This window comes from Terrapene carolina, unplaced genomic scaffold (assembly GCF_002925995.2).
Source record: "Terrapene carolina triunguis isolate 2854851 unplaced genomic scaffold, T_m_triunguis-2.0 Scaffold165, whole genome shotgun sequence".
Taxonomy (NCBI): domain Eukaryota; kingdom Metazoa; phylum Chordata; order Testudines; family Emydidae; genus Terrapene; species Terrapene triunguis.
The window spans coordinates 2,247,024-2,263,220 of record NW_020664516.1 but is presented as its reverse complement, the minus strand read 5'-3'; the positions used below and the strand labels follow the sequence as shown (position 1 = coordinate 2,263,220).

Genomic DNA, 16,197 nt, shown 5'->3' with positions numbered 1-16,197 from the left:
CTGGGCCCTGTGCTTTGTGGGCCCCCCTGCTTCAGTGTGCATGTGTCGTGTGGGGTGCCCTAGGCCAGCATGGTGAGGTGGAGTTAGGAGTGCCTGGGGGGCCAGGCTGGCCCGGGGATGGGGCTAGGAGTTAGCAGTGCGCCTGGCTCCAGCAGCAGGGGTCGGGCCTGCACTCACTGGCGGGAAGTGCGCGTCGTATTTCTTTCTTGCTCGGCATCACGAGGCTTGGGCTCAGTCTCCGGCAGCAGCAGCAGTGACCCCAGCTCGCCCCGCTCCGCCCTGCCCCGCCCGCTCCCAGTGTCGCCCGCCACCGCACCAGCCGCCAGCGTCCTAGTGCCGCCAGAACACGCCAGTGCCAGGCTGACCCCATCCAGTGCCCTTCCGCCCCAGCCCCTTCCCTTTTCTGGGACCCCGCAGCATAGGGGGCCCCCTCGCCCCGAGCACAGGTGCAACCCTGTGACTCTCCATCGTCCCTCGCCCCCCAGCATTGGTGTCCCCTCCACACACCAGATTTCACCTGTATAAAAATGTTAAGGGGGGCTCATAGAGGCTGATTTGTCCCAGGCCCTGCACCCTGCTAGGGACGGCCCTGATGATCCCCTTCCTGTGGCTTTTATAACTGGGAGAGCTGCCCCATCACCCTGGGAGCAGCCTTCCCACCTTTCTCCTAGACTCCCCATCAGGGCTGCCTCTAAGAGAACTGTCCCCTGAAGGGGGGAAACCCCAACGGCCATCGAGCCTGGTAGCCTGTCTCTGACAGTGGTCAGTGCCAGATGCTTCAGAGGAAGGTGGGCAGATGCAGGCTGATCCACCCTCCCATAGGTCTCGCCCTGCTCTGAGGCAGGGCTGCCCAGCATTTATGCTCAGGTGGCGTGATCCAGCAAGTGCTGCTTCAGGAAGAGGTGAGTCATTCTCCACACTGTGTGTCATTTGAGCCTTTCTGTTAAGGATACACCTCGTTTCCCCACTGGTTTTGTGTTGTGCATTCACCAAGGACAAGGATGAAATCACCCAAAACATCATCTTGGCTTTGTTATCCAAGTACCCAGATATAGTGCTGGGTCCTGGAACCACCTGGGGCCTGAATGCAAATACACTGAGATACGGGCCAAATTCACCGGTGATGTAAGTAAATGTGTGCAGCTTCATTGGCCCCTGGGGCCTTGATCTCGCATAGGCCAGTGGTGCACTTGGGCCCTGTGTGTTTCTGTGGAGCAAGGGGCATGAAGGAATCCTACGGGTTTCTCTCTCTCTTCCCAGAGGTTCTACAGCAACCATCTAACGGTGCACATCTCCCAGAGCAGTGAGCGGCTGCTGTTGCTTGTCTCTGGATACGGTCTGGAGCCACGGCTGGAGTTCACACCCTCAGTGCTGGAGCTGGGGCCCCTGCTGCCGTATGGTGTGGGGGATGAGGCAGAGGTGGTAGTGAAGAACCCATGCAAGTTCCCCATTGAGTTCTACTCCTTGGAGTTTGACCAGCAGTATCTGACTGAGGAGAGGGTGAGAGGAGAGGGAGTCCGGGCACTCCCCTTGTCACTGAAAACCTCAGAATACTTCAGAGTTCCTGAAGTTCCAACTCTTTATTAAGTGGGACCAAGCACTAGAGGCGAACCAGGCAGAGAGCCCAAAGGGCCAGCAGTTGGGATGCTGGCTTCGAGGAGTAGCTGCATTTCATTGCTTGCTTCCCAACTCCCATGGATTATCCCTGTTGGAGTCACTCACTAGTCCCACAAACCCCTCCCTCCGTGTACTATTCCAGAGACATGCCCCCTTCCCTCCTCCACTGCCCTGTGGCACCAGCGCCTCCTGGCAGAGCAATTTGGAGCTGGTGGGAGACCTTTCACACTGAATCGTAGGGCCAGGGGCAGGCTTCAAGTGAATGGTGTCACAGCGGGTCTCAGGTTGACTTTGATTTACCCCTGGGGGCAGGAGGCTGTGGTCCAGCCCTAGCAGGCCAGCACCTCATGTTACTCTGTAGCCCCATCCGGCACATGCAGGCAGCTGTGCTGATGGGCTGCAGAGGGGTATGTGGCCAGCCCAGATCAGTTAGAGGGGAGGTCTCTACAACGCGTGGCCTTTGTGGGAGAGAGGAGAAGGAAGAGAGGATATGAGAGACCCCTGGGCTCTCTCTGAGGCACCCTGGGGGAGGAGGGAATGGATTCCTGGAAGCGTGTCCTATGCCTGTGGCTTCTCTTCTTTTTGGCCACAGATTTTGCGGATGCTGAAGGGCTACGATTCCCATAACACCCTGCTGCTGCCCCCTCGCATCCCAGGTGAGAAGCTGCCTCCGGAGGTGCTGGAGTATTACAAAGACCAGAAGAGGATTCCAGATGAGCAAGCTAAGGCCAAAATGATGGAGGCAATAGGCCAAGAGAACGGTGAGGACTCTGAACAAAGGGCAGCTTGTTCTAGACTTTCAAGGAACAGAACTGTCCAGCATTGACCTTAGCTGTGTCTAGGATTTTCCCCAAGGCTAAATGTGAGTGCAAACGCTGGTGGAGGAAACCCAGGTATCCGCATGGAAACTATGTACTAGCTGGCCTTCTATAGCAGGCCTTGTCTGCAGCAGCCAGCCGTTCCCACTGGTCCCAGTTCTGCTCTGACTTACACTGGTGGGTCTCCGTGGACTCTGACGAGTCACTCCTGATTTACAGGCTATGAGAGGAGCCGTAGGCCCCATCTGCTCAGTGTACATCACCACTGCTGTCACTCCCCCCTTGGACTGCAGTGTAATGGACTGAGAGCAGAATCCAGCCCTTTAGACTCCTGTGTAGTGCTGGAGCCAGAGCCCCAGTGATGGGATTTCATGGATTCTTTTCATGCCCACCCAGATCTGGCTCTTCCCACCCATTGTTACCTTAAATAATAGATTCGTCCATTCAAAGGCCAGGAGGGGCCATTGTGATCATCTAGTCTGACCGCCTGTACAAGAGACTCCTCCACATCATGCCTATGTTGCGGAGGGTCACGGGGGTGATGGCCAGTGGATCAGTGGGGCAATGATTTCACTGGCCCCAGCCTGGCCCACTCTGCCCTGCCACTGCAAGCTCCACTGTGCACAGAAACAGGAGGATCCGCTGAGTGAGCTCCCAAAATCCTGCCTTCCCCTCACTCTTCAGAACCACACCCATCCTACTGCATCCATCCATGCCCCTCCCTGGCTGTGGAGGAAGAGCCCTGCCTCTCACATGATAGGACACAACACATCTCTCAACAGAGACTTACCTGAACCATGTGCAGTTACAGGTAATGAGTCACTACCACACTGCAAGTGCATGAGAAATACAGGCCAGCAGGCTTTAGCAATCTAGTGCATGTATTTCCCCACTATGTTCACACCGTGAAGAGCACTGCTTTTCAGTTCAGCTGGTGGCTGATTGCTCTGTGTGCACCAAATTCCTCTGGTCTGTTAAACAGGAATTAGTTATAAACATAGAAAAGGCTGAGAAGCACGTATGAGGTCAGATTTCTGAGCATGCTCACTCTATACACCTGCCTGCTATTTTACTTGCTGATTTGCTCTACATGGTTGGACAGTGAAGCTTTCTAGGCAATAAATCAAACTCTAACGTATACAAAAAATAGAGCTCTGTAGTTTTAAAAGCTTGGTGTGAATGTTTGCAAATGAAAGCCCTGATCTAATTCACTGTTCTTCCCGGGATTGTATTATTTATTACTTGTGAATACATGGACAACTGATGGGTCTGAATGGAGATGTCCACAGACCTATGGCTTGGTCTACGTAACAGTGTTAGGTCGACATAAAGCAGCTTATGTTGACCTAACCGTGTCAGCGTACACACTCCAGCCTTGCTCCTGCCCTGCCTCAGCGACATCAGAACGCCACCTCCGCGAGAGGCGTGGGGCTTATGTCGGAGTAGTTAGGCCAACGCAGTGTCCCTGTGGACACTGCGGGTTACTTACACCGGCTGTTGGCTGTCATTCTCGTCACTTTCACAGCTCCATGCTACAGCCATGAAATAAACAGGAAAGCTGGGGGAGAGGAGCTCCAGCTAGAGTCCAGCTTCCCCCAGGCTCCCTGCCAGGCTGCACCCACCACGCTCCAAGCCGGGCTGCCCCCTGGGGTCCTGGCTTCCCCGAGGCTCCCCATTCCCTGCCAGGAGCCCAAGGGCTGCCCCCACCCCGCTCTCTACTCCACGCCCCCTGCAGGGAGCACGGCAGCGGGAAGTGAGAGCACCTGGGCTCCCGAGCAGGGATCTGAGAGCCCCGGGAGCAGCCCAGCTTCCGGGGGGGAGCCCAGGCTCTCAGCCCCCCACACTGCCCCTCGAGGACACACACCACAGACAGAAGAAGGGCAGTGTGGCCATGAACCACTCCAGTAATTACTGCAGTAGTTGTAGACATGCCCAATGAACATTTGACCAAAAATTCCTGCTGCAAGGGCTGTTATGTGCTTTCATCATTTTGTACTAGCTGCTCTCCAGCTGTGAAAGTTTCAGTCACCCGATACTGAGGCAGAAATCATATTATGTGATTGACCACAAAGAGTCCCTAGTCAAAGAGAGCTGTTTGAGGAAAAGCCGTGAGGTGAAATTCCCCCAGGGGCAGTGGACTGCATGTGGCTTAGGCATTGCCTGAACCTAGCTTGTACAGCAAGGCAATAACAAATGTCAAATGGTAAATAGCCAAGTACCGCCTTGTCTTCCTGCACTCAATCTCTCCTCCCTTCCCTCCTCTTCCTCCCTCTCCTTCCCCCTGAGTAGATGATGAAGAGAACCCATCTCTCTCCGAGCGCAGAATGAAGCAAAACCCTTCTGGGACCACACGCACTGCCTCCACCACTATCACCATCTTTCCCTCCATCTCCGTGTTTGAGGAAAGCCGTTCTCACAAGGTGGAGTCTAAATTCGAGCAGGAGGAAGAGGAGGAGGAGGAGGAGGAAGGTGCTGAAAAAGGACAGGGGCTAGGTAACCACTCCCAGCTCTCCAACAGTTCACCATCCATCACGGTGGGAATGGCCCTGAGAGGATTCGTGTATTCCCTCAATCATTTCACCGCAGACTTGGCCTCCTAAGCTGTCACCTTCTGAAATCCTCAAATCCTCTCCTCTACGTCATGCCTATGTTGCCAGGCTGGAGGGTCACGGGGGTGATGGCCAGTGGATCCGTGGGGCAATGGTTTCACTGGCCTCAGCCTGGCCCACTCTGCCCTGCCACTCCAAGCTCCACTGCAGGGCCGGCTCCAGGCACCAGCCCAGCAAGCTGGTGCTTGGGGCGGCACCTGGAGGGGGGCAGCGCAGTGCTGCGGCCCAAGAGCAGGGCCGCGACCAGGCTCGCCGCCCTCCCCCCGGCGCTGCCTCTGGCCGCCGTGGAGAGCGGAGCCCCGGCCGGGCTCGCCGCCCTCCCCCCGGCGCTGCCTCTGGCCGCCGGGGAGAGCGGAGCCCCGGCCGGGCTCGCCGCCGGGGAGAGCGGAGCCCCGGTGGGGCTCGCCGCCCTCCCCTGCGGGGGGGGCGGGGGGAGGCTTTTTTGCCTGGGGCGGCAAAAAAGCCAGAGCCGGCCCTGCTCCACTGTGCACAAAAACAGGAGGATCTCCTGAGTGAGCTCCCAAAATCCTGCCTTCCCCTCACTCCACAGAACCACACCCATCCTACTGCACCCAGGCTCCTCCCTGGCTGTGGAGGCGGAGCGGGATTTTTTTCTCTGGTTGTGCAAAATCCGCACCCTCTCAGATCTGTGGTTTTGCACCCATGTAACGTAGTCTGGGATCCTTTCCTTTTCCCGAACAGGGTCCCCAGACTCTCAGCTGGACCCCTCAGGATCCTTCCATTTGCTTCATGTTAACTCCCCTTCTCCTTACAGTGGACGTTGCCACTGACTCTGGGGGGCAGTCTGAAACTCCTGCCTCACTCCCTCATATCACCACTTCTCTGTTGACCAGAAAGGTCACTACTGAAGCATGGGAGGTGCTTTTCCCTGCCAGTGCCCAGCTTCGCCATCATTCTCAGCTCTGGACACTTGGAGACTGAGCCCACCACCAGGATTTGAGTGTGGGTCTCCTGCATGGCAGTCCAGAGCATTCCAGCAAGGGCAGCTCTGTCACTGTCGTGTGTGTGACAGCTGCTTACTGTGTCACGAGCCAAGGTGTCTGGCACTCAGAGGGCTAGTAAGGGAAGAAGCTGGGAGCTGTAAAGAAGCAAATGATTGTTTGCAAACACTGCAGTCGATTCATAGAAGGGCCATGAAAATAACCTTCACAGTCAAATCTCCCTGTGTTGTGTTTTCTTAACCATTTGACTGAGCAGAAGAGGAAAACAGCTCTCTGCTGGAGATCATTAAACTGCAGAGGATTCCTGCAGGGCCTCAGCAGTCTGACTCCCATAGCAAATTATTTGCTTGGTCCACACGTTCAATCCCCAGAGTTATGACTGCATTAAATGTCTGTTGCTATGTGCCTGGTAATTATACTTCATACCCCCTGGGATCAAATCCACAGGTGCTGCCAGGCAGTCAGTGTGATGTCATTTCCTGTGGTGCTGTTGGATAGTGGGGTGTATTGGGGTGTGACAGAGCAGGCAGAACCATTTGAGTGTTTATGGCCGACAGACTGGCTGTTCGTTCCCCGCTCTGTCACCCTGTTCACTTACCTTCCAGCAGCCGGGACACTTGCAGCAGTGAGACGATGTTCTGAGAGGACACCAGGGAGCGCCCAGGAATGTCTGAGCACCCTTAGCTGAAGGCAGGATTGAGGCCTTGTTGTCCCCACTTGGCGAGTGTCCTTTTCCTGAGGACTTTCCCAAAGCACTGAGTGCACTGTTAGGGAATGGGGAAGGATTCTCTGAGACACTGGCATCTGGAAGAGTCATCTGACCCCTTGTTTCTCTGTGGTAGAGTATCAGCGAAGCATTGATGGCAGCTGCAAAGAGGCTGTTGGAGAACTAGACAACAACCCAATTTCCAGAGCCATCGCACGCCACCTTGGCATCGATATCTCTCCAGAAGGTCGTGCAGCCAGAAACCGCAGAGGCATTGTCATCATAATCCATGGCGCTCCCCTTACAGGTGCAGAGACTGTTCTCTTCTGGCCAGGAGGATGGTGGGAGATGAAGGCAAAGGCAGAAAAAATGATCTCAGTTGCTACATCAATGACAAATTCTTTCTGATTGTCTTCACCGCGTGGCCTGGAGCTGGGTAGGAGACTAAGATCCAAACCGGTGGTAGCTGGGCCTGAGATGGAGAAAATAAAAGTCCCACTCTGAGATGGGAAGTTGGGCCTGAGTCTCCCCTCAGTTACCCCTATCTGACATTAGCATAACACCTTTCACATCAATGGAGTTAGTTGTGATTACACTAGTATAGGTGGGAGGAGAATTTTTGGCAGACACTAGGCCGCAGTGGAGCAGACATGGCAGCTCCAAACCCTGGAAGTGGAGGGCCCCATCTTTGGGGAAGGGAGCTGGGGAGGATTATGCCTGAGTGCACTTTGAATTTTCCTTTCAAATAACAAACAAACACCCTTTGCCCCAATTTGTACCAGGATCAGCTTGGTGAGAACAAACTACACCCCATCTAGTGGGGAAAGACATCTCAGTGCAGCTGGTCTGAAGAGAGGTGTAAATGGTGACGCACGGATTTGGCATTCCATGGGTGTGCAAAACAGGGGTCACTGACATGGGGGAAGAAGCTAGGCGTGTACAAGAAAAGCAGCTAGTGGAAGGCTAGAGATAAAGCCTCCTCTGGTGCTTTGTCTGATGCTCTAAGGGACATCATTTTCCCAGACCCTCCCATCTTCCATAGCCTTGTGTGTAAGTTACACTAGTTCTTCTTCGAGTGCATGCATGTGTCCATTCCGATTTGGGTGGGTGCGCGCCCGAGCACAGCTGTCGGGAATATTTTCCCCAGTGGTATCCGTCGGGTTGGCTCTGGTGCCCCCGGGTGCCGGTATAAGAGGCCTGCTGAACCCATGCTCCGTCTTATTGCCCGCGATGGCTGTTGAAACTCCCCTCTCCCTTGGCAAAACATTAGAGTGGTTTTCTCTTCATCTAGCTGTAAATAGTTGTTATGAGTTAGATTAATTTTAGTAAGCTTTAGTGTGTTATAGTAGGACACCTCTCCACGTTTGGAAAGGAGGTCCCGCCCTCCCCCCGGCCCTGGTATCAGGGCATGCCTCAGTCGCTGTGGTTCAAGGCGTGCTCCGCCTGTGGGAAACCTATGCCCACCAGTGACCCACACTTGAGCTGCCTCGAGTACTTGGGGGAGGGCCATAGGACAGACTGCTGCCAAATCTGTCAGGAGTTTAAACCCCGCATGCAAAAGGACCAGGCAGCGAGACTCCAATGGAGGCGGTGCTAAGACTGACCTCAGAGCTGAGATCCGACTCGGCACGGAGCACATCTGCTCTGGTGCATAGTGCACCTCCGGATGATATAGAAGAGGCATCATAGACACCATGAAAAGAGCTATTCGCCGGCACCGGAGGGAGGCGAGAAAGGAGACCAAGATAGCAAGCCCTGGGGCGGGCCGCTCTCCCTCTCCAGCACGGCAACAACCACCGCTCCCAACAGCCACAGCGGTACCGCAAACCCCGCAAAGGGAGCAACCGCCCTGCAGCACCATGCTGACCAATTTGCAGTCCCTTCCATGCTGGTGGAGAGACACTTGTTGACTCTGCCAATACCAGGATCACCTGGCAGCCAAGATGCAGCGCCTCCGGCACCACCCGGTGGCATGGAGGTCTACACTAGTTCCAGACTGGTGCTGAGACCACTTTCCAGGGGCAAGCCTATCCTGATCGCTTCACCTGCGACATCGCTGCGGCACTGTTCCCCAGCACCAGGAGAATCGGCACCACCGTGGTCTCCCTGCTCCTCGTCGCTCCTGGTCCTCTTCAAGGTGGGACTCGGGACCCTGTTCCGTGCACCGACGGGACTGTCGGCGCTACAAACACCACTCCCCGTGCCCATCAGTGACTGGGAGCACCAGTGCAATGTTGTCACAGAGCGCCTGGCCCCGGGATCCATGGGGATCGATTCCCACGCAATGGCCTTTCTGGAACCCTGGGGCTTTCCCCTGAGTCAAAGCTCTAGCTCGTGGTGCTCCTACTCAGTCATATAAGAGAGTAGGGCGCCGCTGGTGCTGCACCGAGGGACCCTGGAAGCATCAGCTGGTACACATGCAGAGGGCTGGCCCCGGTACCAAGCCGGTCACTGGACTCAGCACACAACCCAGTGCACAATCCGGTACCGAAGTCAGTGCCGATCAGCAGGCACAGGTTCCCCAGGCAGAGGAAGAGCTGGAGGTGGGGACAGCTTTTCGTGCCCTTTCCTCTTCTTCTTCACCAGAGGAAGAAGTGGTGTCAAAGGGGTTGTCTCCTTCTCAGGACGATTTAAGGGCCCACCAGGACTTACTGAAGCGGGTGGCCTCCAATCTGGGCTTACAGGCAAAGGCCATTGAGTAACCATCCCAACATTTCTTGGACTTCCTGGCAGCAACAACGCCTGCAAGAGTCACCCTTCCACTGCATGAGGCAATTATGAAGTCCATCAAGGTCCTCTGGCAAGCCCCACCCACTGCCAAGAGAACTGAGCAGAAATACTTTGTGCCTGCCCAGGGCTCTGAATTTTTATTTTCTCCCCTTCCCCCTGGATCACTCATGGTGGCAGCCACCAACGAGAGGGACCCTCAGGGCCAGACGGGACATACATTAAGGGCAAAAGACCCCCAAAAGTTGGACCTGCTTGGGAGGAAAGCGTATTCAACGGGAGGTCTTCAACTTCACATAACAAACCAGCAGGCTCTGGTGGGTCACTGTGATTTTAATATGTGGGAGACTATGAGCAGATTTAAAGACAAACTCCCCCAGGACAATCAGCAGGAGTTCTTGTGGATGAGGGCAAGTCGGTTGTCGGAGCCTCCCTGCAAGCAGCCTGGATGCGGCTGATTCTGCGGCTCAGGAGCTCACGCTTACAGACATCCTGGCTCCCGCAGGAGGTTCAGCAGACTTTGCAGGACTTGCCCTTTGAAAGCCCTTCGCTCTTTTCAGAACAAACTGATGCGAGGCTCCACAGCTTTAAATACTCCAGGGTGATACTAAAGTCCTTCGGGTTGCACAACCCTGTGTAGCCTAGGAGACCATATAGGCCCCAGCAATATGGCTGCTACTTCCCCCAGCAGCCACGTCATGATTAGAGGAGGAGAAGGAACAGGGGGTTCGCACACAGGCCACCTCCATCCTCCTCCTCCACAAGGCCTTCTCAATCAGTCCTACACCACTCAGGCAACTCGAGACACTTGTTTTGATGAGATGCTCGAGGACGGCATACCAAACCCACAGCTCCAGGATCCGTCCCCTATCTTCTCCAACCGCCTTTCCCACTTCCTCAAGGCCTGGGAACGGGTTACTTCCGACCGCTGGGTATTGAGTACAGTAGAGTCGGGGTATACCCTCCAGTTTATTTCTACCCCTTCTTCCCATCCAGCTTCCCCATCCCTCTTCAGGAACACTTCTCATGAGCTTCTGCTAGAGCAAGAAGTGCAATTGCTTCTCCGGATGGGAGCCATGGAAGAAGTTCCACTACAGCTAAGGGGAAAGGGGTTCTATTCCCACTACTTTCTGATCCCCAAAGCCAAGGGGTCTCAGACAGATCCTAGATCTGCGTGGACTCAACTGATACCTAGAAAAGCTGAAGTTCTGCATGGTCTCCCTGGTGTCCATCATCCTGTCTCTAGATCCGGGGGATTGGTATGCCGCCCTTGACTTGCATGAACCAGAGTCCCGGGGGAGCCAACTGAAGTCACTCACTTAGGGTGAACTGAAAAGAATGGGGCAGACAATCCCCAAAGCTGGTGGATGTTCCAATACTTAGATTCACCAAGCCAGCACAAAACAGCCTCTGTAATACCTCTCTGGTTACCCAGAAGCCAATAACACGGTTCCCTTAAAGTAACCCAGCCTCAGGCCTCAACCCAGACAACCAAGTCAAATATGATGAGGATTACTGAAAATCTTATTCATCATATAAAAAAGTTCTACCAATCCCAAAGGAACAGACACATTACCTCCCAGGTTAATGAATATTCCAGATCTTATCTAAATACACGCTTACAGCCAATTCTTATTAATTAAACTAAAATTTATTAAAAAATAAAAGAGAGAGTATTGGTTAAAAGATCAATATACATACAGACATGAGTAGAGTTCTTGAGATTCAGATTCATAGTATAAATGGTGATCTTTGTCGTTGCAAAGAGTTCTTTCAGAAATAGTCCATAGGTTATAGTCCAATGTTCATATTCAGGGTGATTCCAGGTTAGGACTGGAGATCTCAATCTTGGGCGTAAGCTTAACTGCATGAAGCATCACGCAGATCTGAGATAAAAAGGGTTGGAACCCAAGGCATCTTTATACAGTTTCAGGCCTTCATGTGACAGCTCAGAGTCCTTAGGTGAACAATAGGCACTCATATGGACTTTGAAGTGGACCCATTTCCTAAGCATCGAGGGTAATTATCTATACAGATTAACATAAGGCAATTGCTTGTTTTCCATCATTCTCAGGTGGTTTGCTGTACATTTCAAAGAGAGACGAACACAGCGATATCCATGTTTACAGTTCATTTAAATGTTAATATTCCCGTTTGATCTCTGAATCAATAGCTATAGTGACAGCAGGAACTGTCTGTTTACATGGCTAACATTTTACAGGATATAAGTAATCACATACAATTAGTATCACCTCCAATTCTCTAACAATACAGGTTTGCATTTCAAAGTTCTAGCCTATCTAGCATGGAATGGCCCTAATTACAATTTGCATACTTTTCTAACATGTCTGTAAAGGTTGAATGATCCTGCAGGATGCTTAACCCTTTTCTGGCCATGAATCACACTTTGTATAAGTTTTGTTGCAATTATATAACAATGGTAGCAACAATGATTTGCATGGTCATATTTTAATCAAATACTGTACAACTTGAACACATATTTCCACATCTTGATATTTCAGGGCCACAGAAGATTTCTCAGGTTTGTGGTGAACCACGGGCATCACCAGTTTGCAGCCCTGCCATTCAGTCTTTCAGCCGCTCTGTGAGTCTTCACCAAGTGAATGGCAGTGATAGCAGCATTTCTGAGGAAAAGAGGAGTCCACGTGTTCCTGTGTTTGGACAACTGACTCATCAAAGGCCGGTCCCCAGTGCAAGTGGAGTCCGACATTGCACTCATACAATCAACCTTCCAAAAGTTGGGTCTTCTGATAAACGTTCAGAAGTCAACCCTAACGCCTGTTCAAAGAATAGAGTTCATTGGGGCATTTCTCGGCTTGACGTTGGCAAGAACCCATCTTCTGGAGGACAGTTTCTGATCAATCTCATCATTAATACGCTCCCTGCAGGCACATCTGACTACGACCGTTAGAATGTGTTTAAGCCTACTTCCTGCACATACATAGTACAGCATGCAAGGCTGAGATTCAGACCTCGCCAGGCCCGGCTGGGCACAGTGTACTCCCTTTCCAGACATCATCTGGACAGGGTCCTCAGTGTGCCACCTCAAGGCCTCAACTCCCTGGAGTGGTGGTTAGTCCACAGGGTGCTATGTAAGGAAGTGTCCTTCACAAGGTGTCAACTGTCCGCACATTTGGTCTCCAATGCCTCAGTGCTAGGTTGGAGAGCCCACCTAAGACATCTCAGGACACAAGATCTGTGGTCCCAAGAGGAACTTTCGGTCCACATCAATATCAGGGAACTCAGAGCTGACTGCCTAGCTTGTCAGGCGTTCCTGCCCCATATTACAAACAAAACAATCTCAGTTCTCAAGGACAATATATCAACCATGTGTTACATCAACAGACAAGGTGGGGCCTACTCGTCCCGTCTTTGTTGAGCGGCGACTCGTCTATGGGAATTCTTCATCACTCATGTGATCAAGCGTCAAGCAGCTTATCTACCGGGCGTACAAAACCAGCTCTCAGATCACCTCAGCAGGTTCTTTTCCACTCACCACGAGTGGTCCCTTCGCCTGGATGTTGCCTGGGACATCTTCCGCAGGTGGGGTCTTTGCCACTTGCGCCAACAGGAAGTGTCAACAATTCTGCTCCCTGAGGGGCTACAGCCCGGGGTCCATCACAAATGCCTTCCTGCTAACGTGGTCATCCTACCAGTTTTATGCTTTTGCACCCATCCCTTTGATTCACAAGTTGCTGACAAAGATCAAGCAGGACTGGGCCCGAGTTATTCTAATAGCCCTGGCTTGGCCCAGACAGCACTGGTACACCACACTCGTTCGGCTGTCCATGGAGGTACCAGTCAGCCTGCTACTCCACCCAGACCTGATCTCCCAGGACCCTGGGCAACTGTTCTACCCGAACGTCAGTGTCTTGCATCTGAAAGCTTGGAATCTTCATGGATAAACTCCGATGAGCGAGCTTGTTTGAAGCAGGTGCGTAAAGTCCTCCTGGGCAGCAAAAAACCCTCCATGAGGGCAACTTACTGGACTAAGTGGAAGCATTTCTCCCTCTGGTCTTCCCAACATGGAGTGTCCCCTCTGGAGGCTTCACTACAGCTCATCTTGGACTACCTCTTATCTCTGAAGGAGCAGGGCCTCGCCCTCTCCTCAATCAAGGTCCACCTGGCAGCCGTCTTGGCATTCCACCCAAAAATAGACAATAGGTGAGTCTTCTCACATGAGCCGGTAATTCGCTTCTTTAAAGGCCTAGAGAGAATATTCCCACAGATAAGGGATCCATCCCCCGCATGGGATCTGAATCTTGTCCTTTCGAAATTGACGGGGCCGCCCTTCAAGCCACTAACAACATGTTCACTGCTGCACCTGTCTTGGAAGGTGGCGTTTCTAGTGGCAATCACCTTGGCCAGGAGAGTGTCGGAGATCCGAGCCCTCACAGCGGAGCCTCTTTGTACAATCTTCTTTAAGGACAAGGTGCAGTTACTCCCACACCTGAGTTTCCTTCCCAAGGTGGTGTCTCAGTTTCACTGCAACCAACCCATTTTTCTAACAATTTTTTACACTAAACTGCATGCATATGGGGAGGAACAACACTTGCATTCCTTGGACGTTAGACGAGCCCTGGCGTTTTATATTGAAAGGGCCAAACCGTTCCGTAAGTCTCCGCAACTCTTCATACAATAGTCAAAAGGATGAAGGGGCTCCCCATCTCGGCTCAAAGAATCTTGTTGTGGATAATGTCCTGTATCAAAGCATGTTACGACCTTGCAGGTGTTCCCCGTCCATCAAACCTGACTTCTCATTCTACGAGGTCCCAAGCCTCGGCGGCGGCTTTCCTGGCCCAAGTCCTTATTCAGGATATCTGTAGGGCAGCAACCTGGTCCTCGGTACATACTTTTTTCTACACACTTCAGAGTAGCAGCCGTGTTAGTCTGTATCCGCAAAAAGAACAGTCTCTAAGGTGCCACAAGTACTCCTGTTCTTTTTACACACTATGTCATTACTCAACAGGCCAGAGATGATGCGCAGCTTGGCCAAGCAATGCTACAGTCAGCTTGCCCTTGAACTCCGAGCCCAATTTGAATGGACATGTGCAAGCACCTGAAGAAGAAAAAACGGTTACTAACCTTTCTGTAACTGTTGTTCTTCGAGATGTGTTGCACGTGTCCATTCCAAGACTGACCCACTGTCCCCGTTCTCGGAGTGGCTGGTAAGAAGAAACTGAGGTGCATGGGCCACCAGGGGGCACCAGAGCCAACCTGACGGATACCACTAGGGGAAAAAAATTCCGATAGCTGTGCTCCGGGCACCCACACACCCAAATCGGAATGGACATGTGCAACACATCTCGAAGAACAACAGTTATGGAAAGGTTAGTAACAGTTTTATTTGCACACTGTTCAGTGCCAAAGCGGTGCTAGCTATATCACTTAACCACTAACACTGCTTTTCTTACCAGCCTGGCTCCAATGTGTGACACATGCTGCTGTTCATCCCTGCTGAATTTGACATGGAGGAATCAGTGGGATTTGCGCTCTCTTTAACTACGTGTTAGTTTGATGCCCTGAGCCAAACTCATCCCTGATGTAACTCCATTGAAGTTAGTGGGCCAAATTCATCCCCTTTCATACAACCAGTGTGAGATAGATTGGATTTATGCCCATACCCATAATATCCATCTCGTCATTGGCATCACTGGCCATTCTTTTTAAAGTGGCTATCACTCTGCTATTCACAGGGGTTACAAACCGCACACCAGGCCAGTTCAAAGCACTTGCTCATACCATGTCTAGATAAAGATGCACCACCCATGAATGTCATCAGAGACTTTTGTTTCTGTAAAGGAAAGACAACTGCAGCTGTCACCTTGGCCAAACACTACAGTGCTGCCTGCCTATCCATCGACGCTGTGGTGCTGGAAGCCCTCTCCGACAGGAGCAGTTCCGCGGGGCTTCGCGCACGGGAGCTGTGCATCAGGGCCGCCATTGAGCAGGCACAGCGGGAGTCAGAGGAAGCTGGTAAGGGCTCAGACCTTCAGCAGCACAAAGGCTGGACAGCCGTGCTGCACAGAAATGCTGGGCATGACCCCAGCACAATTTCGATCATATGGCGTGGCCATCCCCTCCCTTCATTTTCTCCCTCTAGTGCATTGTCGTGAAGACTTTTCAGCAACCCACGGGGGCTCTTGGTAACCTCAGGGGTGCGTGGAGGGAGCTTTGATGTGTCTGGGTATGAAATCCCCTGGGGAGCTCCACAGATGGTAGAAGCTGGAGCATAAAGTGATCTTCTCAGTTCGCAGTTCGATCACCACCGCTAGTTGAATAGCAGTGCTGGATAATAACGGATCTCTAGCCTTGGAATCAAGAAGAATATAAGGGTTCAGAGGTGCCGAATCCCCTGTAATGCGAAGTCCAACTTGCAGTCTATAATGTCTCTTGCCTGTTAAAAATCTCTCTTTCTCTGGTGTTAGTACCTAGGCATTTCATTCCATTGTGATGCTCTGGATGTATTCCGTTTCATAATAGAGGCAAAACACTCTGGTGCTTTTCTAAGAGATTGCCCTAATTCATGGGTGGTTACAGCCACTCTGCCCAGGCTTCATGCTATGATCATCCAGAAATGCTTTTCCTGATATCTTGTTGCTGAAGTTGAAGTCCCCTGCAGTGCCCATTAAGATCCAAAATGATTGGCTTGAAAAGATAGTGATGTAATGAGCATGGGGTCTGTGAAACACAATCCCCCAGGTCAGTTATACAGCGAGTTACATTAAAATACAAAT

The 16,197-nt window shown here is 52.3% G+C and overlaps 1 protein-coding gene across 1 annotated transcript in view; it reads left to right on the top strand.

The window, feature by feature from the left end:
- Positions 1–16,197, top strand: part of LOC112119564 (hydrocephalus-inducing protein homolog) — a 360,821-nt gene that overhangs the window by 255,614 nt on the left and 89,010 nt on the right. The window contains 6 exon segments of the mRNA XM_029912025.1: positions 1,261–1,500; positions 2,210–2,378; positions 2,485–2,510; positions 4,766–4,941; positions 6,862–7,019; positions 15,263–15,436. Coding sequence (XP_029767885.1) covers positions 1,261–1,500; positions 2,210–2,378; positions 2,485–2,510; positions 4,766–4,941; positions 6,862–7,019; positions 15,263–15,436 — 943 coding nt within the window.